Below are 27,413 nucleotides of genomic sequence, written 5' to 3'. Positions count from 1 at the left end.
TGTGAGTTCCACAGGGGAATAGCCTCATCTTGTAACTCCTCATGTCTACTTATGCTTGACACACAGTACGTAGGCCAGAGGATGTGTGGGAACAAGAGCCAGTTGCTGTGATGGACTTTTCAGATGTGTGTAGTTTTTCACAGCCTGAATCAATAGATTCTTTAAAGGGATCAGCTAAGGAACCATGCAGGGGGAGGAGGAATCCAATGCAAACTTCCTTTACCAAAGCCATAAAAACCTTTATTTCTACAGGGATCTCATGTCCAATTCTCTTCTCTTTCTAGAAAAGACCTTTCCCACTCCAGGCTACATCATGGGAGAGGCTATGCTCTGTCTTCTCCCTTTGGCTGGGCTGCCCCAGAGTTTCCTCTACAGGATCCTGAAGGCTCTTCAGGGGCCTAGGAGACCTGCAGTACTGAGTTGCAGGGAAGGAGAGGCAGCTGTGGTCCCTTGGCACCCTCACATGGTGATGCCCAAGATGACAGCCTGCTACTGAAAGTCATAAGGAATTCTGAGTCCAAGTGTGTAGGGTCCGACTTCTTAGAAAAGAGCTGATATGCATGTCACGTCTGCTCCACGTGAGGGCTTCATATGAGTACAGCAGACCAGGGTAGTCATGCAGTCGTGTTTGAGTTTACACTGTCCTTAATTCCTCAGCCTTTCTACAGCTCTTGTTAGCCTTATCTGGGTCCTGGCTTCAGGGTTGCCAATGCCTTGCTGTGTGGCCTTGGGCAAATTACCTCACTTATTTGCCCTCGGTTACATAATAGGAAAATGATAAGACTGGACTAAAATGATGGTTTTCAAATTGTCTTACAGAATTTTAGAAGTTCAGGGGCTAGTGGACATGGCCCCTGTCTATCCTCAGTTTCATCCATGGCTACTTTGCCTTTTATTCGATTACATATGGGGCACTAAAAATAAAAAAGGGTTCTGGGACTTAAACCTGAGAATCGCTGGCTCCACAAACTGTATGGTTTCCCTCATGGCTACCTCGCTCCATTGTTCTGAGCTTTATAGAGACCAGCCAGCCAGAAATGATCAGAATGCAGGGAAGAGAGAATGGGAATGGCGGTGGCTAGTTTAGTGTTTTTGTGGTGTAGTGGAAGGCGCCCTGGTTCACTATCCAAGTTCAAGCCTTAGTTTTGGCTCCCACCATCCACTAGCTGTGGGACTACAGACAACATCCTTTACCCTTCCCTGCCTCAGCTTTCTTATCTGTAAAATGGGCATGCCAGTCCCTGTCCTGTCTTTCTTACAGAGTCATTGTGCAGATGAAGTAAAATAAAGGATTCCTATCAGGGTGTTTTCTGTAAACAGTAAATGGCTCTATAAACTTGGCGTACTATTAGCAAGGGAGTTGCTCTTAGACTGCTAACAGAGGGATCTCAGCTAGAATATATTATGTCACTAGATCCTGTATGCCCAGCTCTAGATGATCAGGTAGTCACGACATGGATGCAGAGGTACTTTTCTTGAATTCAGCATTGCTGCCTTGGACCCTGTCCCACGAGCTTTCTCTGCTTTGGAAGTCTCTGTTTCTCGGACAGAAGGAACGCTCTGGGTCAAGTACTATGTGTTCTTACAGTCTCTTCCGTCAATCTGGAGAAAAGAAAATGGGCCCAATGTTGTTGCAAGGAGTAGGAAGGTCCTGCCTTGACATCCAAAATTAGGTTTAAACTCCATCTTTAAGGCCTACAGAGAAGCTGATGATCAGGTTCCCAAACATCAGGTTCCCCAAAATGTTTCCTGAGAGACTTGTGGGAACTCCCACAGGGGATGATCTGGGGCCTAGATGAAGAGCCAGTGCTGGTGGGGGTCACTGGGATTGCAGGAGGCCATGGCTGGCTTTTTGTCCTCGGACGTCAGGCAGGTACCAGATCCTGAGTTCCTGATGAGTTGATCCTAAAAGATGACATAGCAAAGGGTCAACCTGGGCCTCAGTCCTGTAACAGTGCTACTAGGGGGCAATAAATAGCACTGTTACAGGTCTGGCAATATGCCAGACACTCATATGGGATGCATTCCTGAGTTTCCACTTGTGTCAATTACCCACCCCAGGCTTTAGCCTGAATGGCTGGAATAGAGGAAAGACCATGGGCTAACTGAAAAAGGCTTTAGGGCCTGCCTCCTCCAGATGGCCTGGGCTGCTGCTGCCTACCTCCACTTTCTGCCTTGGATCATACTTAGACTCCTCCCTTCCCTGTAGCCCCAAGGTTAGCCTCCTCTTTCCCTAACCCAGGGACTGAGGTTTGGGGTAGAACAGAGTGAGCTAGTTTGTGCTCAGTACTATAGAAGTTACATTAAAAACTCTGAGGCAGTGTGGTATAATGGAAAGAGCCTGTGCTTTCAAGTCAGACTTATCTGGGTCTGAACCTCAGGCCTGCCATTTACTAGCAATGAATCTTGGGCCAGCCACAAACTTGCTGAGCTTCTTGGGAAGAACCTCTGAAATATTAATCAACTCAATGTATGTGAGTGCATAGTTTTGTGCCTGACACATGGAGGGCAGGCAGGAACCATGAGAGACTCTTCACTTTCATCTACTTAGGTTCAGTCAAAAAATACTTGAGCCATGACACACTTGACCCTATCTTTCTATCAGCCAGAACCAGCCATCACCAAACATTACTTAAGCCCTGGGAACTCTGCCTGTGACCAAGCCCTCACCCTCCATACCTTCTACATAGTCCTGATCTACTCCATGGTATCTCAGGCATAGGTGCAGAAAATAAGGAGCGGGGGGGGGGGGGGGGGGGGGGGGCAGTGGTGGCCTCAGGTTCTTGATACTGAGCTTTCTGGGCCGACTTACCTGGGTCAATTCCCATTCCTCGTCCTTGGGGACTTGGCTGTTTTTGCCAGTGAAGTGACAGCTCCTAAGGCCCAAAGTGCCAGCACTGGCGTGTAGACACAGCTGCTTTGCGATGTTGTGGCGAAGGTCCCTCTGCGTTGTGTACTCAAAGTACTGTAAGTCAAGACAAGAGGAGGTCTGAGACACAGGCGGAGAGTTTACCCACCACCTCCCAAAGCCATCTGCCCTAAGATGCCAACCACAGATGGCCTCCTGGGGAAGCAAGTGAGTGAGCAACAAGACTTCAGTAATTCAAGTGTCACCTTCAGGAATTTTTAACCGTATCTGGGTTATACTGGAATAATATTTAATATTTTTTATTTAATTAAAATATTAACCTCACTTCATTTTAAGCGTTATCTGTGAAGTCATGTGTCTGATATTCTAGTTCTTCTTTTGTTAATAGATTACTAGTAAAATAAAAAGGTTCACCAATATACCACCTAAAATCATCATGCAGGCCAGTGGTACAGGGAATTGTTTTAGAATGACTATCTTCATATAGGCAGTCTGTTCAGTGTCCCAAGCCACTCCTTCCCTTGCTTCAATTATGGTTCAAGTAGTTCTTTCTTACCAAACGCTGGGCATTCAGGCTAGATTGAGGAACTTGGGCCAAGGAGGTTACTAGTTATTCCTCAGGAAAGAGCTGGGCCATTGTAGTGCATGGAGTAAATTTTCAGGATGCTAGCTGACTAAGATGTCAGGAGGTGGTTGTTTTGGGGTCATTTTTGGGTGGTAGGATCACAGTGTTATTTTCTGGGCAGAAGAGGCACTGAAGATAGAAGTTGTATGTAGATGAGGGAAAGTGCTCAAAATTTTCCCACACTTACCCTAAAACGTCACTTAGCAGCTGGCATCCTCCAGCAAGCCTTCTCTGATGAACAATCCTCCCCTCCTCCGTCCCTTTCTAGCACCCAGCACTGATGCCCAGTGCTCTCTGTATGTCCCTAATTCAGACTTCAGACCTTGTCTGTCTCTGTCATGCTTTCTTCCTCAGACTGGGAGTTTTCTGAGGGCGGGGACGGTGTCTCCTCCTCTCTCTGGACATCCCCCATCCTCGTCCTTCGGAAAGGACTATTTTGAGTGGAGGAATGGCTTCTCTTGGGGCTGCCCCAGTAGGGTTGGGCTATGTACCTGGTTGCCACCAAGACCGTGGCAGGCATACATGATGAGAGGCTTCCCTCCATGGTTCTTCTCACCCACATCCAGGCACTGATTGATACCAAGGTTCTTTATCTGCAGAATGGGGAGCAGAGAGGGAAACCAGGACAGCATAGTCAGGAGATTTTTAGTTTGTGGTGTCAGGCCCAATTGGGATAAATTTTCATGACTGGATTTCTCCTCTGCTCATTAACCCAGATGCCTGAAGTTAATAGCAAAGTGAGGTGCACAGCTCAGAGGCTGGGCCAGCGCAGGCTGGGCATCCTTCTAGGCTGCTAGGTCTGTGGGAGAAGCCCTCAGCACATGGGAATTTCCTCATGAGCGATGGCTCTCAAAGTGTGATACCCCAGATCATTAGCATCACCCACAAACTTGTTAGAAATGCATATTTTCAGGCTCCACCCCAGTCCTACTGAATCAGCAGTCTGTGTTTTAACACGCCTTCCTGATGATTCTGATGCAAGGTGAGCGTTTGAGAGCGAGCCACTGCTTATAGGCTGTTCTCCTCATAAGATTTTAGCTATCTCTAGAAGCTCCAAAGTCCTCCTTCTGGATAAAGAAGTGTGGAGAATAAAATTCAGCACTCGTTTGTTATCTGTCTGTGGGGAAAGTGGTCTTGAACGTCTCTAGGGGGTTCTGTGGTGATGGGCAGGCAAGTTGGTTTTCAGGACTCACAGCTCCATAGAAGGTGGGCTTCAGGTCAGGAATAAACAACTCCGGGTAGATGTTGTGCAGGAACCAGGAAAAGTTACGACAGTGTAGTTGTTCCCTCAGCTGCAGTCGTTCGGAAATGTCACCAAAGGATTTCTGTCAACAAGACAACCCCCTAAGGGTCAGTACCACCAGCCTTGACCTTCTTGCCTGGCTTGAAGTAGTCCAGAGTTCTTGGGGTCACTTTTTCCCAGAATGGGTCTCAGGCTCCCTCTTGCTCAGGACCTGTTGGAGCTACTGCCCCAGCCTCACATCCAATCCCAAACCCCATCTTGGCTTTGGGAACTCCACCCATATCCCCCTTACTCCCTCATCTCCTGTCACTCCCCAGTTAGTTTCCTCCCAGCCCCATTCTGAGCCTCTCAGAGCAAAGCCAGTCCTCCCTCCTGGAAGAGGTTCTTTCTCCAAATCTCGTTGCTCTGCCCTCCTAAAAGATACTGGGGCTCTCTAGGCAGGGATAACAAAGACTCCGCTCCTCATTCTCTAGCTTCCCTGGTCTAGCTCACAGAGTCTAAGGTGGTAGACATGGGTGGGCCTCTACCATTAAGCTCTTGTCAGGGTCTGGGATTCTGTACTTTTCTTCATCTAGACACCCCCTAAGGACCATTTCATCTCACCTCTTGGGCCATCTTTGCTGCCTCCATATTTCTCCGGTAGAAAATCTCCTTGTAGCTATCCATCCAGACTTCAGCCAGGCGCACTTGGTTGCGAGCAATGACATTGGTGCCCTTGGGAAAGGTGTGGGGGCTTTTGGTACGGAACACGTGGCCTACCACAGAGCAGGGGATGATCTCCAGCTGGCCCCCACACTGCCACACCTGCCGTAAGAGGATACAAAATGGGGCCTTTAGGAGCTGGGTGGGACAGTCTCCCCCCGAAGCAGCTCTGTTCCATTCCCAGAGCACCAGAACCCAGGTCCAAGAACTCAAGGCAATGCCACTTTCTCAACTGGAAACAAGGACAATGACCAGGCTTCTTCTTAGGCCATGGCTGATATTGGTTCACTCTGATGTAAGCACATTTGCATGTCTGAATGGCCCTCAGGGCCTATTTTAGAGAAAAGACAGTTTGGCTAACTTTGGCTTTTTGAGTTGAAAATGTGATTTTATCAGCTCATACAGGTATTAGTGGAAACTCAAACTTCCTCAAATCAAGATAGACTTGTGACCCAATCAGAGCATCAGTGCAAGGATAGTCACCTGCCAGGTGGCCTGTGGAAGTCACCTGGACCTGTAACACACTAGTTCCCTAGGAGAGAGACGGAAGACAGGTCAGAGGCTCATGGATGAACCTACAATCAGAATTCTGGGAGTTATGGGGAATGAGCTGGTGACCCTTCCGTTTATGCCTTCCCACCTGTATCTTCTCTTTTTAGGTTTTAAATTAGGAGATACGTTGTTCATTTTAGTGCAGCAGAAACAAATACATAATAACAGCAGGTATTAAAGATGTGCTTAATATGTGCCAGGCACTGTGAGAGGTGACTTTACAAATGAGCTCATTTACTTACTAATTACCTCTCCACTGGCATGGGGATTTGTATAGATTTCACGGAGAGGCAATCCTTTGTTCCTAACCTAATCCTGATTTGCCTTATTCCTGGAACCCCTCAGAGTTCTGGGGTCCACCAAAACTTGGGCACCATCTTCTCCAGTATGAAGAGCTTTCTGAACATATGGTAGCGAAACTCTGAGACTACCAGGGCACAAGTCCTCTGACCTGGAAAGGGGAACCTGATTTTTCTAGAAAAAAGATAGTGACTGCTTACTAACCTGTTCCAGGGTCCTCTACCATGATCAGGGTCTAATCCTTTTCCACAGACACCATGAAAGAGTCTATAGATGTCCAATTCCTATTACCACTGTTATCCCTTCTTTCTGAGGAGTTCTCCTCAGTAATTTGTTTCAAGTTGTCTAATCTGATTCCCCAAGTCCTATTGCCAGAGGCAGGGAGGGGAGCGGAGGAAAAGCAGAGTCATGCCAGGAAACAGCCACCTTTTAAGTTCGGTTCCAGATGTTATGTTTCTGCTGCCTAAGAGACAGCTTCTCAGGCTGTCCCCTGGGATGTTGTGGTTCCCCCCTCGAAGCCCTCTTCACTCTCACCCGGAAGGACATTTCCACGTTCTCCCCTCCCCAGATCTCCATCTGATTATCATAGGTACCGATGTGCTCAAAGTAGGACTTGGAGATGGAGAAGAGGCCACCAGCAAACGTCGGGGATCTGGAGAGACAGAGGGAGAAGCATGTGCATCTTCTGGGGAGGAAGTGAGAGGAGTGGAAAGACGGGACTCACCGCTAATGCTTCCTACCCTATTCTCACCCCCTTTCCTGGGATATACAGCCCCTCTTCCACTAAGGAGTTCATTCAGCAAATGTTTATTGAGCTTTTATTATGTCTCTTTACCTTCTAGGAACTAGGGCAAGGAGAGATGTAATTATCATTACCCTCTTCTAAAAGGCACCCATTCATTTATTCAACCAAGGATGTATTAAATACCAGCCACCAGGACCTGTGCTACATGTTAGTTAAGAAAGACAGATCTTGGCCGAAACCGGTTTGACTCAGTGGATAGAGCGTCGGCCTGCGGACTCAAGGGTCCCAGGTTCGATTCCGGTCAGGGGCATGTACCTTGGTTGCGGGCATATCCCCAGTAGGGCGTGTGCAAGAGGCAGCTGATCGATGTTTCTCTCTCATCAATGTTTCTAACTCTCTATCCCTCTCTCTTCCTCTCTGTAAAAAATCAATAAAATATATTTAAAAAAAGAAAAAAAAGAGACAGATCTTAGTCTCTGAGAGCTCAGTCTAGTAGCAGAGGGTAAAGCTACCATTGTTTGTTTACTGTTTGGCAGCTAAATTCCTGGAGCATAGTAGATACTTGGTTATTAGAGGCAATGTGAAATTATTTTTTGGAAATAGGATTCAAACCATGAATGAATGAATATGATGAGTTGAACTGACCCCATTGTCTTTCAGAGAGTCCCTGGCCCTTGAGGGACTAGAAAGCCACAGTTTTAGTAGGAGCCCAGCCCTGGTACTTAATACTACATGAGCAACTAGCTTTGGGGAAAATCTGCCAGCTGCTCTGGACAGAGGAAACGCCTGGAAACAGAATAGGAAATGAGATGACATCAAGGTCAACTTACACTGAAAGGAGCATTTGGAGGTTACAAAAAGATTCTGGCTTTCAGACAAAAGCAGGGAGGCACAGACCAATATGAAGACAAATTAAAAAAAACATCTCATTCCTAGAATATAGATACTGAGTGGCTCAGAAGGGGAGCTGGGCTAAGGGTTGAAGGTGGGGGTAGGGGCTAGGGGCTAGGGGAGACTAGGGTTGACTATCAGATACTTAATCAGTAGGTGCTGGTAGCGGTGCCTGGCCAGGCTCTCTTGGACGTGGCTTTGCTGCCCCCTTCTGTTGCTTCTTCATGTAGCCCCGAACCAATCAAGGTGCTTCACACACAGCAGGGGCTCCATCAGTGTTCACTGGGCTGATCTATTAAGGTGACTACACATGAGCCTGACCTTGGAGTTAACCTTGTGGCTGCTCTTGTTGCCCTAAAGTTGGCTCCTGCAGCTGCTTTCTGGAAGAAATTTTAATTGGGAAACCCTCATGCTCATGCAGGCTTTTTGTCACTGGTTCTGACCCAGGAGTTCTAAGCCAGCCCAAGTAAGGCCCAGAAAGGTTCAGAGAATCCTGGGACTCCAGATTAGCACTTTGGACCTAACCTACTTCTTCTACTCCTTCCTCTTTTCCTCCCTCCCTCCCTCTCTTTCTCCCTCCCTCCCTCCCTCCCTCCCTCCTTTCCTTCTTGCTCACTGGGGATCGAACCCGCAACCTTGGTGAATCAATGCTCTAACCCAGTGGTCGGCAAACCGCGGCTCACGAGCCACATGCGGCTCTTTGGCCCCTTGAGTGTTCTAACGCCACTTCTTCAAAATAGACTCGCCCAGTCCGAAAACCGACTTCTGCGCATGGGCCACGAAGTTTCAATCGCACTGTACGAGCACGCCCGCACATGGTATTTTGTGGAAGAGCTACACTCAAGGGCCAAAGAGCCGCATGTGGCTCGCGAGTCGTGGTTTGCTGACAACTGCTCTAACAAACTGAGCTACCTGGCCAGGGCTTAACCTATTTCTTCTTGCCTTGGGCCTGTCCCTTTGCTTTGAGAGGTCTCTGACCCAGAAGCCACTGACAAATGACCTCTGAGGATAAACCCTACACAGGGAAACTCACTGCAGACCCACAACCTACAGGCAACAGCCTGGGTTTCCTGGCCGATTTCTTAGGATCCTCTGGGTCCTTTATCTCTCCTCTCAGCCTCCTGTTAGCTTTCAGAGTAAAGGATTCTGCCTGCAGGCCTCCTGGTGGGAACTATGCATAGTGCTGAGGGCAAGTCATGCATGCCACCAGGCCGCAATTTCATTCCTCAAACACTGGAGCTTTATCTTCCAGCTGTATGGTCCTTGGACATTGGAGCCAGGGACATCAGTGATGGGTGGTGGCCAGGTGCCTTGTCCCGGACTGTGTCACTGTGTGCCTGGCCCCAGCTTGTTGTAGCTGTACCCAACAAACAAAAGACATCTATGAAGCAGACAGTCAATAGGGAGTTCTCATTTCTTTTCTCCCTCTTGCCTTCTCTTTTCCCCTCTCTTCTTTCTGTTGCTGCTTCTCCTTCTAATGGAGACAGAGAAGCTGGCTGTTCAGGATCCATGGGATTACTTCCTGTGGCACTCATCTGGTCCCTCTCCACTGAGATTCTGGGCAGCATTTCTTAGGATTTGGGCATGTGGAGGGGGAGGAACTCCAACACTCTCTTCCTTTCAAGCCTTCCCTCTTATCTCTGCTCATTTTATCTCCTACCTCTGCTTCTGTCCCTCCCAGATATATATTCAGTTGACCCTGGAATTTCCTGGCCAGTATGGAAAAACAATGGCAGATAATCACAGGATACTCTAAAAGTCACTCCCCAACTCAGTTTGGCTGAAATATCTGTTAAAATAAACTTGTGGTTGCCCTGGTTGGGTGGCTCAGTCAGTTGGAGCATCGTCCTTACTCCAAAAGGTTGCGGGTTCGATTCCCGGTCAGGGCACATACCTAGGTTGTGGGTTTGATCCTTGGTCAGGGCATGCACAGGAGGCAACTAAACGATGTTTCTCTTTCTCTCTCTCCCTGCCTCTCTAAAAGTCAATTAAAATATATCCTTGTGTGAGGGTTAAAATAAACTGTGGTCTCTAACACCAACAGGCAATTGGAGAGGAAAGGACAGCATAGATGTATGAGGGGAAGGTAATGAGTAAACTTTCATGCATCCATCCTATAGCTCAGGGGTTGGCAAACTATGGCCTGGGGGCAAAATCTAGCCTGGCTTTATATAAGACTCTGGATTTATATAAGAATGGATTTTACATTTTAAAAGGATTGTTTAAAAGAAACACAAACAAGGAATATTATGCAACAGACTATATGTAGCTGATAAACCTGAAATATTTACTATTTGGCTCTTTACCAAAAAAGTTCAGGGCAACTGCAACAAACTGCAAACTGCAGAACACTTGCACTATTCTTTTACTATGTTTTCAGTCTTTTCAAAGAGAATGACCTGGGAGCACATGCACCCACTCTTATTACAATGGCTATTCAACAATGGCCACTACCTACTATCTCTCAGCACCTCTGCAAACACCAGTCATGGTCTTCTACAAATAGGGAGGAATAGATGACACAAAGTGTGTAGAGCCCTCAGTCCAGTGCCAGGCACACAGTAAGTGGCAGATAAGAACAGTCTAGTGCCATAGTTAGGAGTGTAGGCCTGGGTCAGACAGGCCAGGATGGGTATCCCTGTTCCACCTTTTGTTAGCTGTGTAACCTGAGGCCAATTGTTTATCCCTAGGAACCTCAATGTTCTCACCTATTAGACGGGCTAATCATAGGGGATGAGAATTAAATAAAATATGTCAGGTGCTTGATAGAGCACTAATAAATGCTGACCTGAGATGGCCCAGGTCCCTAGGACTGGGTGAGTCTGGGACCATGTAGGGCAGGTTGGGGGCTCACCAGGCTGTGGTCCTTACTTGATTGGGTAAGTCTCATCCTTGCGCCTCTGCTTTTCATGTGGAGGGAGAGTCTCCCAGCCGAAGGTCAGGCTCCAGTCAAAGTTGCCACGGCTATGGACTCTGCCCTTCCGAACGGGCTTGGAGAACTCGAAAGTGTTAAGGTCAATAGTGACGATGTCTGGGCTCACCACCGCTGTTTCATCCTCGGTGATGCGAGCCAGGAGGGGCTCCAGCCAGCCATGGAAGCACTCGCCTGCAAGCCCAGACCAGGAGACAATCGTCAGGGTCCTGATCACAGCTGAGCCCATGCCCCAGGCCAGCGGGCAGACCCAGGAGGACAAGAGAATTCTCCGCCCACTTCCTAGCTATAGGCTGAGAAACACAGGCAAGCTCGCTCACAGCTGTTCAGAACAGAGATCTGAGAACCTCCTCCTCTCCCCTCCCCCTACCTAAAGATGCAGGCAGCTGGAGGGGAGAATGGAGGTCTCAGGGGACTAACATGGACTCAACTGATCCAAAAGCACAGGAAAGGCCCTGGATGGGTGTCTTCAGATTCCCAGCCTACCCACTGAATCAGCCCTCCCTCCCCAAGTGTGGATTTCAGAAGCAGGTGTCCCCTCTCCTGGGAATATCTGCATCTCCAGCTTCAGCTCCAGTTGTAGAATAACAATCTCTTTCATTTGTCTAGCCCTTTGAGATTTTCAGTGAATGATATATATTACTTTATTTGGCCCTCAGAGTAATAATTCTGTTGGTGAGTAAGGTTGGTATCCCCTTTCCATCTTACAAATGAGGAACCTGAGGCTTTGCTAGAATGCAAACCCGGGTATTCTGGCTTTCTAGGCTTTCCACAATATATATCACTGCTTTTAGGGAAGTTATTTTTTCCAGAGAATGGTGGGAGGTGTTTTGGTTTGGGGTGAGAGGGAGGCTTTCCGGGCTCCAGGTTGCCCTACAGGAAAGCTCCACACAAATCAGTTCCCAGTGGTAACAGGAGGCCTCTCTGAGGGGTTGAGTTCAGAACAAGGTACAGATCTGGGAGAGAGGAATGCCTGGGGCTCCAGAGTATATTCCCAGCAATTGTGGGGTGACCAATTGTTTTAGGGTTGTGTGTGTCTCTTGATAAAACACCCTTGGGATTGGGGTGAGAAATGGCTAGAAGAAGCTGGAGAGAGTCCCAAGCCTCCTTCACTCCTAGAACAGAGCAGGAAGGGGCCTGTAGACGCTGTGGTCACAGCTCCTCATTCTGCCAGGGAGGGGTGGGGGATGGACCAGACTATACCCAGGCCTCCTGGGTGCCAGGCCAGCACTCATACTCACAGTGGGCATCCAGGAAGGTGAGCACCTCTGCCTGTGCCACGCTGGCTCCCAGCAGTCGGGCAGTGATCAACCCCTTCCGCTTCTCCTGCCGCACCACCCTCACGATCTGCAGCTGCTTCACGTACTGTTCCAGTTGCTCCTTTAAATACTCTGGAAGGGACAGTGTCCTTGAAGTCAGCTCACCGCTTTGTTGAAAACCTAATCCCCTGTGGGCACCAAGCCCTGGCGCTCTTGGGTCTCCAGCAGGCCTGAATTTTTAATCCTCCCACACCTACTGCGCTAAGCAATTCCATGGAAGCAGATGGTGGGGAAGGGGGTGGAAGGAGGAAGTCCTGTGTGTGGCCAAGCACCCCCTGCCACCCAAGCCCACCTTGCCAGGACACTGGCTCTGCAGTGTCAATCCTGTGCCTGTTTACCTAGGCACCTTCTCTGATGTCCGAGACAGGATCTCAGGGCTGTTTCTTTGGCCTAAATCAAGTATAAACTTCCGACAGAGGCTTCAGGCGCCCCACTCGGTCTCTGCAGCCTTTCAGCTGCCATCTTTCAGAGCCGTAATCCCATCCTCCTCTCCTTTCTACCCTTGTGATTGTGAGTTTTCAGTGTCTGCTTCCCTGTTTTCCAGGCTCCTCAGAATAAGTGTGCCAGGTAGAACATACAAATGTTGATTTCTTACTTGCTGGACCAGCAGCAAGAAGTCTTACTCTAATCTCCTTTATTACCTGCTCTGCATGTGGAATTTTTTAAGAAATGAAAAGGTGAAGAGCCTCTTTTTAATTAAATTAAAAACATGCATCAAGTGCCTGCCATTGGTCAGGCACAGTGGTGAGCCCAGCCACCTAGGACGATCAGTAACCTGTCAGAGGAAGTACAGGGCTGAGAGCCTGAGGTGGGAATTTGGGGATGAAGAAAGCTTTTTGAAGGGAGGGGTATCTCTGCTCAGATCTTTTGTGTTTTGTTTTGTTTTCTGAGTGGAGGCTTACTTCATAATAACAATTCAGTCTGGAATCCTCAAAGCATTAAGAATAGCTCTATTCTGAAGCAATCCATCTTGAAACATATTCCAAATCTTACTTATGTTTTATTAACTGTGATTTTGGTTTCCCATGCTCTTGTTCTGATCCTGACTGTGCAATGGAGTTTCAGAAGTGGAAGTAGAGGAGAAGGTGTAAGCGATGATTGTGTCCTTTCTCTTTCAAGCTGTGGGATCAGCCCAGTGCTCAGACCTTGCTCTGAACACAGTTCTATACAAACTGTGGGGCCTGAAATCAATTTGGTGTGGGGATGTTCCCCCGTTGTCTCTCTCTCTCTCTCTCTCTCTCTCTCTCTCTCTCTCTCTCTCTCTCTCTCTCTCTCTCTCTCTCTCTCACACACACACACACACACACACACACACACACAGTGTCCAAATACTTGCACCTACTATGTGCTTAAAAACAAAATGATTTCAGAGAGGAAGGCAGAGATAGAAACATCAATGATGAGAGAGACTCATTGACCGGTGCACACCCCACACTGGGGATTGAGCCTGCAAACCAGCATGTGCCCTGACTGGGAATCAAACCCTGACCTCCTGGTACAACCACTGAGCCACACCAGCCAGGCTGAACTGGGTACTTTTATGTTGACTTTCTTATTTTATATTCTCTATGAAGGTTAAAACACTATGAAATAGGGAGTATTGCCCCCAATGTTTATGAGTCAAAATTAGCCTCATTTGGCAGCTTTGGCCCAGCATTCACTTAGTAAACATCTGCTAATTCACTTCCTAGGTGCCAGACACTACCCTGGTCAGGGAGGGGCCTGCTCTGGGTCCTGCCTTCAAGGATCTCCCTGACTCATAACCCAACTACAGCCCCAAGTGCTGGTTCTAACAGGAAGGAGGGAGGAACCCAAACCAAGAGCCTCACCTTCTTACAGGAAATTCATGGTGATGGAGATAACTCAGGGACAGAACATCATAGGAAGTGGGTTTTGTGGTAAGAAACTGCAAAGCACTGAGCTGTGAACCTCAGGGGACCTGAGCTCTACAAGGCCTTTCTCCCATACCTTCCTCCCAGGCTCAGGTGGCTGGACTGGACCTGCAGATTCTGAGCATGAGTGCAGGCCCTTCTAGGGGAGTGAGACAACCCCTGACAGTCTTCCGGTCACACCCCTGGACCCACTGGACATATGCTCCAGAGCATGGAGACACAGACAAGCCTATCCATACTTTCTTATGTCCTCTAGACAATAGCCTCCTAATTTAAGTTTAATGCCCCACCACCACAACCCAGCTTCATGCCTCATTACAGAGTCTGTAAGACTCCTGTGACCACCAGCACACATGCCTTATTCAGTCTCATCAATATGCAGATGGCTCCTAAGTCTTCTTTCCTGGCCTTGCCATCTTCATATGGATGTATAACAGAACCACAAACCAAACACGCCCAAAATGGAACTCCAGATTTCCTCCCAAGCTGCACCCCAGGCTCCCCCATGTCAGTATACAGTACCTGCATCCCTTCAGCTGCTCTAACCTAGGAGTCGTGCTGGATTCTACCCTTTCCTCATCCTTCACAGTGAGTCCATCAGCAAGTACTGCCAGTTCTCTCTTGGTCCTCACTGTCACCTCAGGAGTAATGTCTTTTTAAAATATATATATTTTTATTGATTTCAAAGAGGAAAGGAGAAGGGAGAGAGATAGAAACATCAATGATGAGAGATAATCATTGATTGGCTGCCTCTTGCATGCCCCCCACTGGGGAATGGAGCCCACAACCTGGGCATGTGCCCTGACTGGGAATTGAACCGTGACCTCTTGGTTCATAGGTCGATGCTCAACCACTGAGCCATGCCGGGCAGCAGCAATAATGTCTTAACTGGTTTCCTGGCCTCTATTTTACACCATTCTTCACAATCTATTCTTGACATAGCAGCCACAGGGGACATCAGTTATCTTACAAAACTAAATCAGATCATGTCAGTACAGTGGTTTAAAATTGCACTTAAAAACAAAATCCAGTCCTGGCTGGGTGGATCAGTTGCTTGGAATGTCCTTTGTACACCAAAAAGTTTCGGGGTTGATCCCCAGGGGCGTACATACAGGAGGCAACCAATCGGTGTTTCTCTCTCTCTAAAATAAAGTAAAACATATCCTCAGGTGAGGACTTTAAAAAACAAACAAACAAAAACAACAAGAAAAAATCCAAATCCAAACAGTATGGTGGCTCCTCAAAAAATGAAACATAGAATTACCACATGGTCCAGCAATTCCACTTCTGGATATATATCCAAAAGAAGTGAAAGCAGGGATTCAAACAAATATTTGTATGCTGATGTTGATGGCAGCATTATTCACAATAGCCAAATGGTTATTGTGAAATAACCATTGTCCATGGATAGATGAATGAATGAATAACCCCAATGTCCATGGATAGATGAATGAATGAATAAACAAATCCAGTTTATACAAACAATAAAATACTCAGCTAACCCAAAGTGCTCCCCGAGTGTCTCCTCCCCTGAGTTTCACACAGTGCATTTCCAGACTTCAGGGCTGCCCCTTCTTTCCTTTCCTTCGCCTGCTATTCCCTCTACCTTCCCTTCCTACAGCGCCCTTCCTGGCCAACCTAACCTTGGTGCCCCTCCCCTCTCCATAAGGAACTTACTCACTGAGGGGCTGTTCATTCCCCAACTCTCCAGATCCTAGTTATGTGTCTGATTCCTCCCATCCATCTAGCAAATTCCCACAGGAGGGACTTAGGCTCAGTCTTCCCCAGGCACAGGGCAGGGCTTTGACATGGGAATGACTTGTGTGGGGCACAACAGACTGATGAGCCTGAGGGGCCGGTTTTCATAAGCCTGTAGAGTGTGCCAGACCAGGAGTACATCTGGCATCTGACCTGGCCACACAAGAGTAAGACCTGTGCCCAGGGTTCAGACTCTGAGGTAGGGAAGAAGAAGTTCCCCAGCCTGCCACTGGGCCTCCCTCCCCCACCCCCGCATCAAACATCTTGTGTACTTGTGGTCACAGACACTGCCAAGCACCTGGATAGGAGGACAGAGAGCATGGACATTGTATTTCAGCGGAGACACCGCTCTTCTCTGTGTGCATGTAATGAGAGCCAGTTAATCTGATCAAATGGTCAAATGTGTGGAAAATTTTATCCTGCTGTGGACAGCAGGGACTTCTGACCATGGATCCGAGTTTTGTCCTTTCCCGACTCAGCTGAACATTTCTGAGAGCATCTCAAGAGTCCGAAAGCCCTCACGGTGGGGTTATTTTCCTAGGGTCCACAAACTCCCTGGAATTACATGCAGAACTGTGGGTGTGTGCACAGTGTTGTAGCAATTCTGCACTATTCTAGGGAGTGGGGTAAAGCTTTTTTACAGATTCTCAAAGGAGCCAGGACCCAGAAAGCTAAGAATGACGGGTTTAGGATTTTCAGGCAGATGATTCTGAGGTGCTGGCATTGGCCCTAAGAGACAACCAGAGAGAATGCCCGCTAGGGGCAGGCACTTTGGTGAGGTTATCGTGGCCACTGTAAAATCCACCCTACTAGGCACAGGCTGCTGTGCCCTTTAGATGCTGCCTGTGCCAGCCTGGCATTGTCACTTTTCTAACCTGGTCAGAAGAGCTGCCCAACTGGGCACTTGTACCTTATGAACTAAAAAAATTCTGGGTGGCAAGTACAGTTTAGAACTTCCACCCTCTGTGGTTCAAGAGAAGAAGCATCTAAGGGATGGCTAGCATAGGTCTGGGGGAGAAGAGTTACCAGAGAGCCCAGTTTAAGAGGGAGGGCAGCTGGATTGACACACTTGCTCCGCATTCCATACAGCCATTCTATGGCTACTAAGGGGCCACTCCCATCTCTGCCAAACTCTTTGCCCCTCCCTTTCCAGAAGCCTTATCTGATGCTTCTTGCCCACCAGACTCTCTTGCTGCATCCCTGATACTTGCTTGCCTTTGATATGTATATATACACACACAATACACACACATACATACATACATACACACATACATATATACATACATATATACATACACACACATATACATACATACATATATATATATATATACATGGCCCGGTGCACGAAATTCGTGCACAGAGGGGGGTTGTCCCTCAGCCCAGCCTGTACCCTCTCCAATATGGGACCCCTCAAGGGATGTCCGACTGCCCGTTTAGGCCCGATCCTACGGGTCTAAACGGGCAGTCGGACATCCCTCTCACGATCTAGGACTGCTGGCTCCCAACTGCTTGCCTGCCTGCCTTCCTGATTGCCCCTAACCGCTTCTGCCTACCAGCCTGATCACCCCCTAACCACTCTGCTGCCAGCCTGTTTGCCCCCAACTTCCCTCCTCTGCCGGCCTGGTTACCCCTAACTGCCCTCTCCTGCAGGGTTGATCACCTCCAACTGCCCTCCCTTGCAGGCCTGGTCCTCTCAACTGCCCTCCCTTGCAGGCCGGGTGCCTCCCAACTGCCCTCTCCTGCTGGCCATCTTGTGGTGGCGATCCTGTGTCCACATGGGGGCAGGATCTTTGACCACATGGGGGCAGCTATATTGTGTGTTGCAGTGATGATCAATCTGCATAGTACTCTTTTATTAGATAGGATAGAGGCCTGGTACAGGGGTGGGGGCCAGCTGGTTTGCCCTGAAGGGTGTCCCTGATCAGGGTGGGGTACCCTTGGGGTGTGGGGCGGCCTGAGCGAGGGGCCTGTGGTGGTTTGCAGACCGGCCACGCCCCCTGGCAACCCAAGTGGAGGCCCTGGTATCTGAAATTTATTTTCCTTCTACAATTGAAACTTTGTAGCCTGGAGAGGAGCCAAGGCTGAGGCTCCCTTCGAGGCCCGCAGCCATTTGTGTTGGGGTTATAATTGAAACTTTGTTGCCTTAAGCGGGTGGGCCCTGCCAGGGTGTGCAGAAAGCTTTGCTTCCCCTGTTGCCGGCGGCAACCCTGGCCTGCTCTCTCAAGCTCCATTCTGCCGCCATTTGTTTGAATTTGTTTACCTTCTATAATTGAAACTTTGTAGCTTGAGTGGAGGCTTAGGCCTGCAAAGGCTGACAGAAAGCTTGGCTTCCTCTGTTACCTAGGAAACCTTGCTCTCTGTGGCTGTAGCCATCTTGGTTTGGGTTAATTTGCATACTCGCTCTGATTGGATGGTGGGTGTGGCTTGTGGGAGTGGCTTGAGGGTGTGTCAGAGGTATGGTCAATTTGCATATTTGTCTATTATTAGATAGGATATATAATTTCAGAGAGGAAGGGAAAGAGAAAGAGAGATAGAAACATCAGTGATGAGAGAGAATCGTTGATTAGCTGCCTCCTGCACACCTCTTACTGGTGATCAAGCCTGCCACTCAGGCATGAGCCCTTGACTGGAATCAAACCCAGGACCCTTCAGTCCACAGGCCGATGCTCTGTGTCAAACAGGCTAGGGCTGCCTTTGCTTTGTAAGTGCTGCTAGGTGTCTGTTCTCCCTGGGGAAATGTGAGCTCTCCAAAGAAATGGACTTACCAGCACTCACTTCAGCTTCTCCTCCCTCTGCCTTCACAGGCTTATTCCACGTTTTAGCATCACCTCTAATCTAGAAGGCAGGCAGGAGGCTGGGGAAGTCAGGTGGAGCCACAGCTCTACCGAGTGGCCCCAGGATACTCTGGGAAGTGTGGTGTCTGTTTCTGCACTCGATATAGGAGCATGGGCACAGGAGGCCAATCTGAGAGCCTTAGACACCATGTGCCACCCAGGAGGAGGGCTTAGCTCCTGGAGACTCCCAGCCTAATGATGTATCAGTTCCTCAGCCCCTTTCCTAGGTCTGGCTCTATCTTCAACTCTCAGGTGGTTATAAGAATTTCCTCTCATGACTTGGGGTCCTCTGCTTCTCTTTCTAACAATTACCCTCCCGCAAACTGCCATCCTTCGGAGACAAGGTCACTGTCCACCTTAAACACCTTCAATGACTCCTAATTTTTTTTCTAAATACTTGTATCATGGCACAAATTTCAATTCAACATCGTTTTTAGTGTCATTTCCTAAAACGAACCTAAGTTTCAGCCACATCAAACCTCTCAATTTTTCACAAATACACCTATGCCTCTAGGACTATGTGTATGCCATTTTCTCTTCTGGGAATGCCCTTCAATGCCTCTTCTTTCCCCAGACACTCATGCTTTAAGGCTCCAATCTGGCCTCCACTGTGGACTGCCCCAGCCATGCCACGCAGAAATAACGTCTCCTGACTACATACTCCCAGAGTGCATTGTTCCCATACAAAGACTAAATTGAAATCAATGGAGCGCCTTACTCCATCTAACTACTCTGTCATCTGAATTATCTCATTTATCACTGATCTCTGATCCCTCATCCACCCTGTGAGGGAGCCATGTCTTCATTTTTAGCAGAGGAAACTGAGGTTCAGAGAGGTTAAGTATCTTGCCCAAGGTCACACAGTTAGGAAGAGGCACAATTGGGATTTGAATTCCTGGATGTTGGCCTTTAAAATCCACATCCTTTTACATCTATTAAGGGTGTGTTACAGGCCACACTGCTGTGGTTGGTGGTGTAAGGGGCCATCTGACCTATGAGGTTTGTTAGCTTTTTCAGGGCAAGATCCATCTCATTTGTTATTTGTCATGGTATCCCCGTGGTCTAGTTCAGTGTCAGACACAGAATACTCTGCATATGTTTGTGGAGTTGCTTTAAAAGGTGTGGGTGGAAGTTTGGTGAGCAACGTTACTTGCCTATTACCAACTACAGCTTTTGAGGTGGAATCTTTGAGGTAGGAAACAGAAGGATGGCCCATCCCCACCCTCTGCCCTGCCCGCTCCCAGCATTTCTGACTTGGGTTGGACTTGGCAGCTCTAAGGGAGTCTGAAAAGCAAAAACTTGGGCCACCTCTAGCCTCACCCTCAGTGCTGGCATCATCCACCAGTATGATCTCCTTCAGCAGGATGGCAGGGCTGGTGTGCAGGACACTGTACACTGTTCGCAACAGCGTGGACCAGGCCTCGTTGTGAAACACAATGATGACGCTGGTAGTGGGCAGTGGCGGGCAGCGCCGAAACTTCTGGTCGACACATCTGGAAGGATGAAAGTGTACATATAGCTCTCCAGGTCCCTCAGAGTTCCGGGGGTAAGGAGGGCTCTGTGCACAGATTACCATAACCACTCACTGCTCTTGGGAACCACCAGCCTACATTCTCTGTTACAGCTGGGAATAGCTGCTCCCTGTTCCCAGTTTATGCTGTATTTGCCTCCTACTCTGAGCCTCTGCGCAGGTCCTAGCCAACTTACTCCAAAACCCGTTTTCCCCAGAGCTGGCTCAGTGCCACAACTGTGATGCTGAGGGCTCCTCCCTGCTCCCCTTCTCACTTCTCTCATCTGCTCTAGGAGTTCCCAGGGCTGACGCTCTTCCGCAGTAACATGTGTGCTGCATAAAGTGTAATCCAATCCAGAGGTCCCAAAGGGGAAGTAGTAAAGGGCAAATGTGACATCTGAGAGAAGCGACTACAATTTTCACACTCTTCTTGTTACACTTTACAGTTCTCCTCTAATCCATTTCCTCATTAATTCCCTGTCATCTGACACTACTATCACAATCAATTTCCTGTGACCTTTTCTCTATCCTCATCCACTCCAACCACTCTGTGGCACTTGGTCATGCTGCTACCCTCTTGACATTCCATCTCAGGTGGGAGTGGGAATGTGTGAACCCTGTATCTCAAGGAATCATGTGGCTCAACATCTTTTTTTTCCTTTTTTTGTTGTTAATCCTCACCTGAGGATATTTTTCCATTGATTTTTTTAGAGAGAGTGGAGAGGGTGGCGGGGTGGGGGGGTGGGGAGGGAGAGAGACATCCATGGTAAGAGAGACCAATCAATTGGTTGCCTCCCGCTCCTACCCCAGCCAGGGATGGGGATAGAACCCGCAACCTAGGGACATGCCCTTGACCAGGAATTGCACGCTCAACCCTTCAGTCCATGGGCCAACAATCTAAGCACTGAGAGACACCTGCCAGGGCTCACACCCTTTCTTATCCCCTCTGCTGGTCAGAAAGATTTCTTATGGAGTCTCCAGAGGGGGCTCCCAAACTTCCTCTTCTGGCTTCCCTTATGGCCCAATACCCTTCCTTCCCTGCTGAGAAGCTCATGACAATTCCAAGTGGCTCCAACTTCTAGGACTATAATACTTGGTCAATTCTGAGGAACCCCAGGTTCATAGCCCTAGAGAATCATGAATGTGGGGATGGGGGCTGCCACGTGACAAAAGGCCAAAAACGATATAACTCTTGAGATGGGAAAGACAAGTCTAAATGAGAAAGACACAAAATCTTTGACTTGAGGACAGCGTGAACACAGCCACGATCACATAAGAGTGAGGTGGCCTGTGGCTCAAAGATCTAAGTACTGGTTCATTGCCCAGAATTAAAATTATAAACAGCTTCAAATAAAGGTTGGAATGAATTCATGGTCCTGTGCGCCTTCACTGGAAGAAGGAAATCAGGAGGTGTGGGGATAGCCCTGACCACTAGAGCCGCTGTCGGGAAACGTCCCTCTCCCAGCAGCTCAGCAGCAGTGTGCCATAGTTTCCGGGCAGGCCGTTCCCAGAAGGGCTTTAGCTCAGCTCGGGTGTAGAACCCAGGGTGGCAAAGGGCAAGGCCACCAAATCAGTGGCCTGGAATCAGTCCCTCTCAGTCACCCTAGGCCAGGTCCTGGTCCCAGACCTTGAGTTCTTTTTTCTGTACGCTGTCACCTTTCTAATTGTGTTCTACTCTCATAGGACTCCCTAGGCCTCTGGCCTGACCAGAATACTCTTGAACCCCAACCCCTGGGATAAGGGAAACTGATCAGGAAAAGGGGTGAGGGTGTAGAGGAAATCCCTGTCCATATTCTAAAATCCCCATCAGCTCTTTACCTGGCACTTGGCCCAAGGCCATGGCCATACTAGCCACACCTTTGGCAGAGCCCTGGATGACTCTGGGCTACTTACTCAGGGGGTCGAGTGTCTGGCCCCAGGGCCCTCTGCAGGGAGATCCGGTCACTGGCAAAGGCATTGAAGCAGTGCTTCTTATAGCCCTCTTCCTTTTCCTGGGTCTCCAGGGGAGTCCACTCGTCCTTCTGAAAAGCTTTCCCATCTGCCCCAGGGCCGTTGGGGTCCTGTGGTGGCCGTTCCCAGAAGGGCTTCAGTTCAGCGGGGGTATAGAACCCAGGGAGGCAGAACTTGTTTGTGGAGACCAGTGTCTCCTGGGGCTCTGGAGCCCTGATCTGGAGCTTGGGCATCGAATCCTTAAGGTTGTTCATGGCCCCCACCATGAGGTCCAGGACATGATCCTTCTGGCTCACCAAGGACTTCAGCCATGGTTTCTCTGTGGCATGTTCCCTGCTGCTTACATCCCTCTGCAGGATGAAGAGGAAGAGCACAAAGGCACTGCCCACTAGGGCCAGGCGCAAGGGCATGTGACGTCTGCGGAGGAGCCTCATTCTCTGGAACCAAAGGGGCCCCCGGCTGAGTCAGCTCCAGTGCTGGGCCGATCCTGAAAATAGCTTGATATGTCCGGGTGGCCACACCTTGGGGCCTCAGCCTGAGAAGGGAAAGAAATAAGACAGGGCAGGGGTGGAGAGGGAGTCAGGGGGTTGAGCTCCAGATCAGACTCTGTTGCTGAATAGTGACATCACCTTATCCAATCACTTAACTTTCTTGCTTCTAAATTTCCTCCACCCGTAAAATGAGGAGAACCAGAATCAGTGTTTCTTTCTTGTCCTAAGATTCTGACATTAGTGGATCTAGAATAATCAGAACACTAAAACTCTAAATGCAGAGACTTAACAGAAATAACCACTTTGGGAGACAATTTGGCATTATAAAGTAAAATTTAAAACGTACACACCCCATGATGCTGCAGTTCCACTCCTAGTTTCATATTCCATGCAAACTCCAGTGCACATGAGCCAGGAGGCATGTACCAGAATGTTTCTAGTAGCACTAAATAAAATGGCAAAAATAGCAACCACCCAAATGTCCATCAGCAGTAGAATGAATAGAGTATGAAATATATTCATATTACAGAGTACTCTACAGCACTGACAAAGAATGAACTATTTCTACATGCAACATCGCAGATGTAATATTGATTGAAAACAAGTTGCAGAAGAATAAGTACAATATGATTCCATTTATAGAAAATTGTAAAGCATGTAAAACTAAACAATGTATTGTTTATGAAAACAAAAATGAGTACACACTATTGTTCATGAATACAAAATGAATATGTGGTAAAGCTATAAAGAAAACCAAAGGAACGATGAAAGAAAAGTTTCTGAAGGAGGAGGAAAGATATGAGAATAGAGGCACATGGGGACTTCAAAGTAAAGCATTTTTCCTTAAAGTGGATGGTGGCCACTACTGGTACTGTTATTCCTTATTCCCTAAACATATTTTATAAATATTTTTCTGTATGTACTCATGTTTAATAAAAAATATCTAGATTCCAGGCAGGACTGAGCTTTGGTGTTCATCAGCTTGCACCCCCAGGCACATACATGATCCCACGGCTCAGAGGATGAATGTTTGCAACACCTTCTGTGGAAAGCTCTGAAAACACCAGGGTCCCTTGTTAAGCACCAGATGTTCATGGCACAGACCTGTGTGCAAAGCCCAGTTCTGCCCCTTCCAGTAATAATAGCACCTACCCTCCTAGAGTTGTTAGAAGGGTTAATAAGTTCAATAAATAATCATGGAAAACACTTAGTAGTCCCTGCACACAGTTCATTCTGAAAAAGTATTCGTTTTTTATCATTAGTGGCTGTGTGACGCTTGGACAAATTACTTAATCTCTCTATGCCTCAATCTCCTCATCTATAAAGGGGGATAACTAATACCCAACTCACAGGGATGTGATGATTAAATCAGAGATAATGTATGTAAAATCCTTGGCAGAGTACAGGCAAATAATAAGCCCTCAATAAATGGTTATCAATTATTTCCACTATTATAATTAATAAATCCCTGCTCAGCTTTCCAGCAATTTTCCTCAAGCACCTGGTCCTTGGTCAACGCCACACTCATTACTCCATGGCATGTCATGCTATTTAATACTGTTACTTAAACACGCAAGTTCCTGCCTGTGGAGAAGCCTGGCATCTGGAGTCACTTGGACCCGGGGAATATGATCTCAGGGGGAGCATGGATCACTCTGGGCTGGGGGAGACAGGTGGTTTTCTTTTATAACATCAGACTCAGCAGCAGCAGCAGCAAAAATCAAATAAAATGAAGTCTCTTTGTCTATTTTGTGTTAGATGCCTACGAAATGGGAGAGGAGGTTGGTTCATTCTGCCAGTATTGATGGAGTATCTGCTATATGCCAGATGTGGGAGACACAGAGATGAGCAAGCCCAACCTTCAAGGAACGTACAGTTAACTGGGGGAGTCAGATTTTAAACAGAGATCATCCAGTGAGAAGATGGCACAGAGAGGTGTGGAGAGCAGCCACCGTGTTTGGACAGGTTCAAGCCTCGGACTAATGAGAGGGCATGGTCCTCTCATGGCAAAGCCACGTGCAAGTCCTAGCTTGGAGGGCAAAGCCCTCCCAGCACAACTATAGCCAAAGGCTATAGTTGTAAGCTTGACCTTATGGTCCAAACCTGTGGTCCCACGTGGCTGAGTGATATGGGCTGCAGGAGGTGCAGCAAGTAAACAAAGCTTTGATCAGGTAATAGCACTAACCCACCAGTAGGAGTTGGCCAGGTAAGGTGAGTACACAGAGGCCTAGAGGCAGAAGACAGCATAGCCAATCAGAGAACAGCAAGCATGTAATTGAGTAGATTTGAAACTCACAAGAACGTTGTAACCACACCCTTACTTTGCCTCCTGGAATCTGGCTATAAAATAAAGACAGGGCTTTCAGGCTGTGGCGCTGTAGCTAGCTCTCCATCAGAGAGGACAGCGTCCCACTCAGACCCAGCTTTTTTCTCTTGTCTGTCTTTTCTCAATCCTTCACTGCCCCCTCTCAGGCTCACCAAACCTGGCTGAGCTGGCTCGGCACAGAGAGAACCCTTGGGTTCTGAGGAAGAGAGGATACAGGAAACTGAGCAAGTGGGAGAAGGTGACATTTCTGAAGCAGTTCCGAGGGGGAGGAGCTTGGGCTGAGCACTAACCCACCAGTAGGAGTTGGCCAGGTAAGGTGAGTACACAAAGGCCTAGAGGCAGAAGACAGCATAGCCAATCAGAGAACAGCAAGTAAAGTGGGATAGTGGGAGTATGTAGTCTGATCCAAGTAGTAGAGGATGGGCCTGGAGAGGCAGATGCCACCAAGTCATCATGCTAAGGAGTTTGCTGTTGACCTGAGACATGAGGAGCAATACAGGATTAGTGGGGAGCCCAGTACTACAGGAAGAACAATATGACAGCTGTTGGAGGGTATCTAGGAGACGGACCTGATTGGCAGCTGGATGGCCAATTAAAAGGGGTTGGGGATTTGACTCAAGATAGTATCGGTGCTGATGGAGGAGGGAGAATGTGGTGCTAGAAAACTCCCTTGAGTGACCAATGGGCCAGTTCACTCCAGCTGGGGCACAGAGGTATGAGACAATTGCTTTCCCCACGAGATTTTAGAATCTAGTTGGAGAATAAGAACTGGTACCGTTGGGTTCAGGTAACAACTGTCTAGGGAGGGGACAGGAGCAGAGAAAAGATTTTTCACTGAATACCTGTTTGTACTTTGAACCTGACTATATTACCTATTCAAAAACTAATAAAATGAAAACAGTAGCACCGGCAGTAAGTGCCAAGCTGAAAAGGTAGAGTTCTCTGTGGGCTTGAAGAAGGCTTCAAGGAGGAAATGGGGATTCGATGTACAGGCAGCTTCCTGCACTCAACTGGGGTTGAGCTATGTATGCTGGGCCAGCACAAGGAGTTCTGCTTGAGCTAGACACCTCATTAATCCTGGAACTGCCCCTGCTAAGCACAAACAGAGTCCCACAGAATGCAGAAGTGTTTGCCATGACAGTGTGGAACTACCCTACAGGTCGCACTTCCCTGATATTTTCTGTCTACCTACCCACAACAGCAAGAAAAGAGGAGGCACAGTTAGAAACAAAGGTGTGGTAATAGATTAGTTAACAGCTGCTGCCAAGTGCTTAAGACTCACCTCCGGGAAGACCTCCCTGACCGACTCCCTCCGAATCACCCAGGTCACTTCAACTCCCTCTTCCTGGCATTGTGTTGTGGTCCTTGGAAGTGGGGTTGGCCTTTATTACTTTTATTCCCCCTGAAGAAAGAGACCTAGGGTTAAATTGAGCCCTTCCCAGGCATCTGTTCTCTCAATCCAACCTGGCAGTCTATGGCTTTCTCTCTGGAGCCTGCAATTCCTCAAGGTACTAACCACATCCTGAAGTGAAAGGAGACACCTGTGATTAGCCCTGGCAGTAAGGGACTCCACCTCTCGTTTGTTTGCTCAGAATGCAGGCAATAGGAAAGAATCACTTGGAAGAGACACATAATCCGATGGAAGGCAGAAGGATTAAGGTTTCCTGCTCACTGAGTAGATGAGTCCCGAAATGTGGTTAGCAAGGTCAGGAGGTCACCGTTTTACCAGCTTTGGAAAGGAATAGCTCCCTCCTTCCATGCAGTACTGTACTTTGTCAAGTGCAGAGCTTCACAGGTTCCTCCCCCAGTGTCTTGTGTAGCTCCCTCACCTTTGGGTTCCCACAGTATGGCCACCAGACCAGGTGCACTGGCAAGTGTGCCTGCAGCCCTCATCCACTCATCCCTCTTCTGCTGCTGCTGGGCCTTCATTCCCAATCCTTTTTCCTCCAGCCACTCTTGGGATCTCAACACGTGGGACCATCTTGGTTTTAGTACTGAGATGATGCCAGAACACAAATTCATCTTCTCTCACTGGTCTAAGGGAACTGAGCCTTCACCCAGCTCAGTGTCTATCACACTGCTGACTACAACCCACTATAGGATTGTGAAATAAACTTAAACTGTTGCAAATCAGCATGAAAAAAAAATCTTAATGGAATAGAACAAAAAAGTACCAAAGTATGTCACATGTAATATAGGCATTGTTTCATTAAAATTTCATTGCAGGTATTATACACTAGAGGCCCAGTGCACGGATTCGTGCACTGGTGGAGTCCCTCGGCCTGGCCTGTGCCTCCTCACAATCTAGGACCCCTTGGGGTATGTCGGACTGTCAGTTTTGGCCCGATCCCATAGGCCAGGCCGAGGGCCTCCAGTATGCATATAAGATCTTTGGTTAATCTCTTCCCACTCATCCCCCTCCCACCTTCCCTCTGAGATTCATCAGTCTGTTCCATGTTTCCATGCCT

General features: G+C 48.2%; 1 protein-coding gene across 1 annotated transcript; it reads right to left on the bottom strand.

The window, feature by feature from the left end:
• Positions 1 to 218: 218 nt before the first annotated feature.
• Positions 219 to 26,326, bottom strand: GALNT6 (polypeptide N-acetylgalactosaminyltransferase 6). Its single transcript, XM_054719071.1, has 11 exons — positions 26,228 to 26,326; positions 22,072 to 22,663; positions 19,989 to 20,161; positions 12,101 to 12,250; positions 10,799 to 11,033; positions 6,826 to 6,943; positions 5,341 to 5,541; positions 4,688 to 4,819; positions 3,986 to 4,087; positions 2,813 to 2,965; positions 219 to 1,905 (listed from the first exon to the last, which is right to left on the bottom strand). The coding sequence occupies exons 2-11, from the start codon at positions 22,560 to 22,562 to the stop codon at positions 1,792 to 1,794; spliced, it is 1,869 nt and encodes a 622-aa protein (XP_054575046.1). The 5' UTR covers positions 22,563 to 22,663; positions 26,228 to 26,326; the 3' UTR covers positions 219 to 1,791.
• Positions 26,327 to 27,413: the final 1,087 nt, after the last annotated feature.

Source organism: Eptesicus fuscus, chromosome 7 (genome assembly GCF_027574615.1).
Source record: "Eptesicus fuscus isolate TK198812 chromosome 7, DD_ASM_mEF_20220401, whole genome shotgun sequence".
NCBI lineage: Eukaryota > Metazoa > Chordata > Mammalia > Chiroptera > Vespertilionidae > Eptesicus > Eptesicus fuscus.
This window is presented reverse-complemented; position numbering and strand designations above follow the sequence as displayed.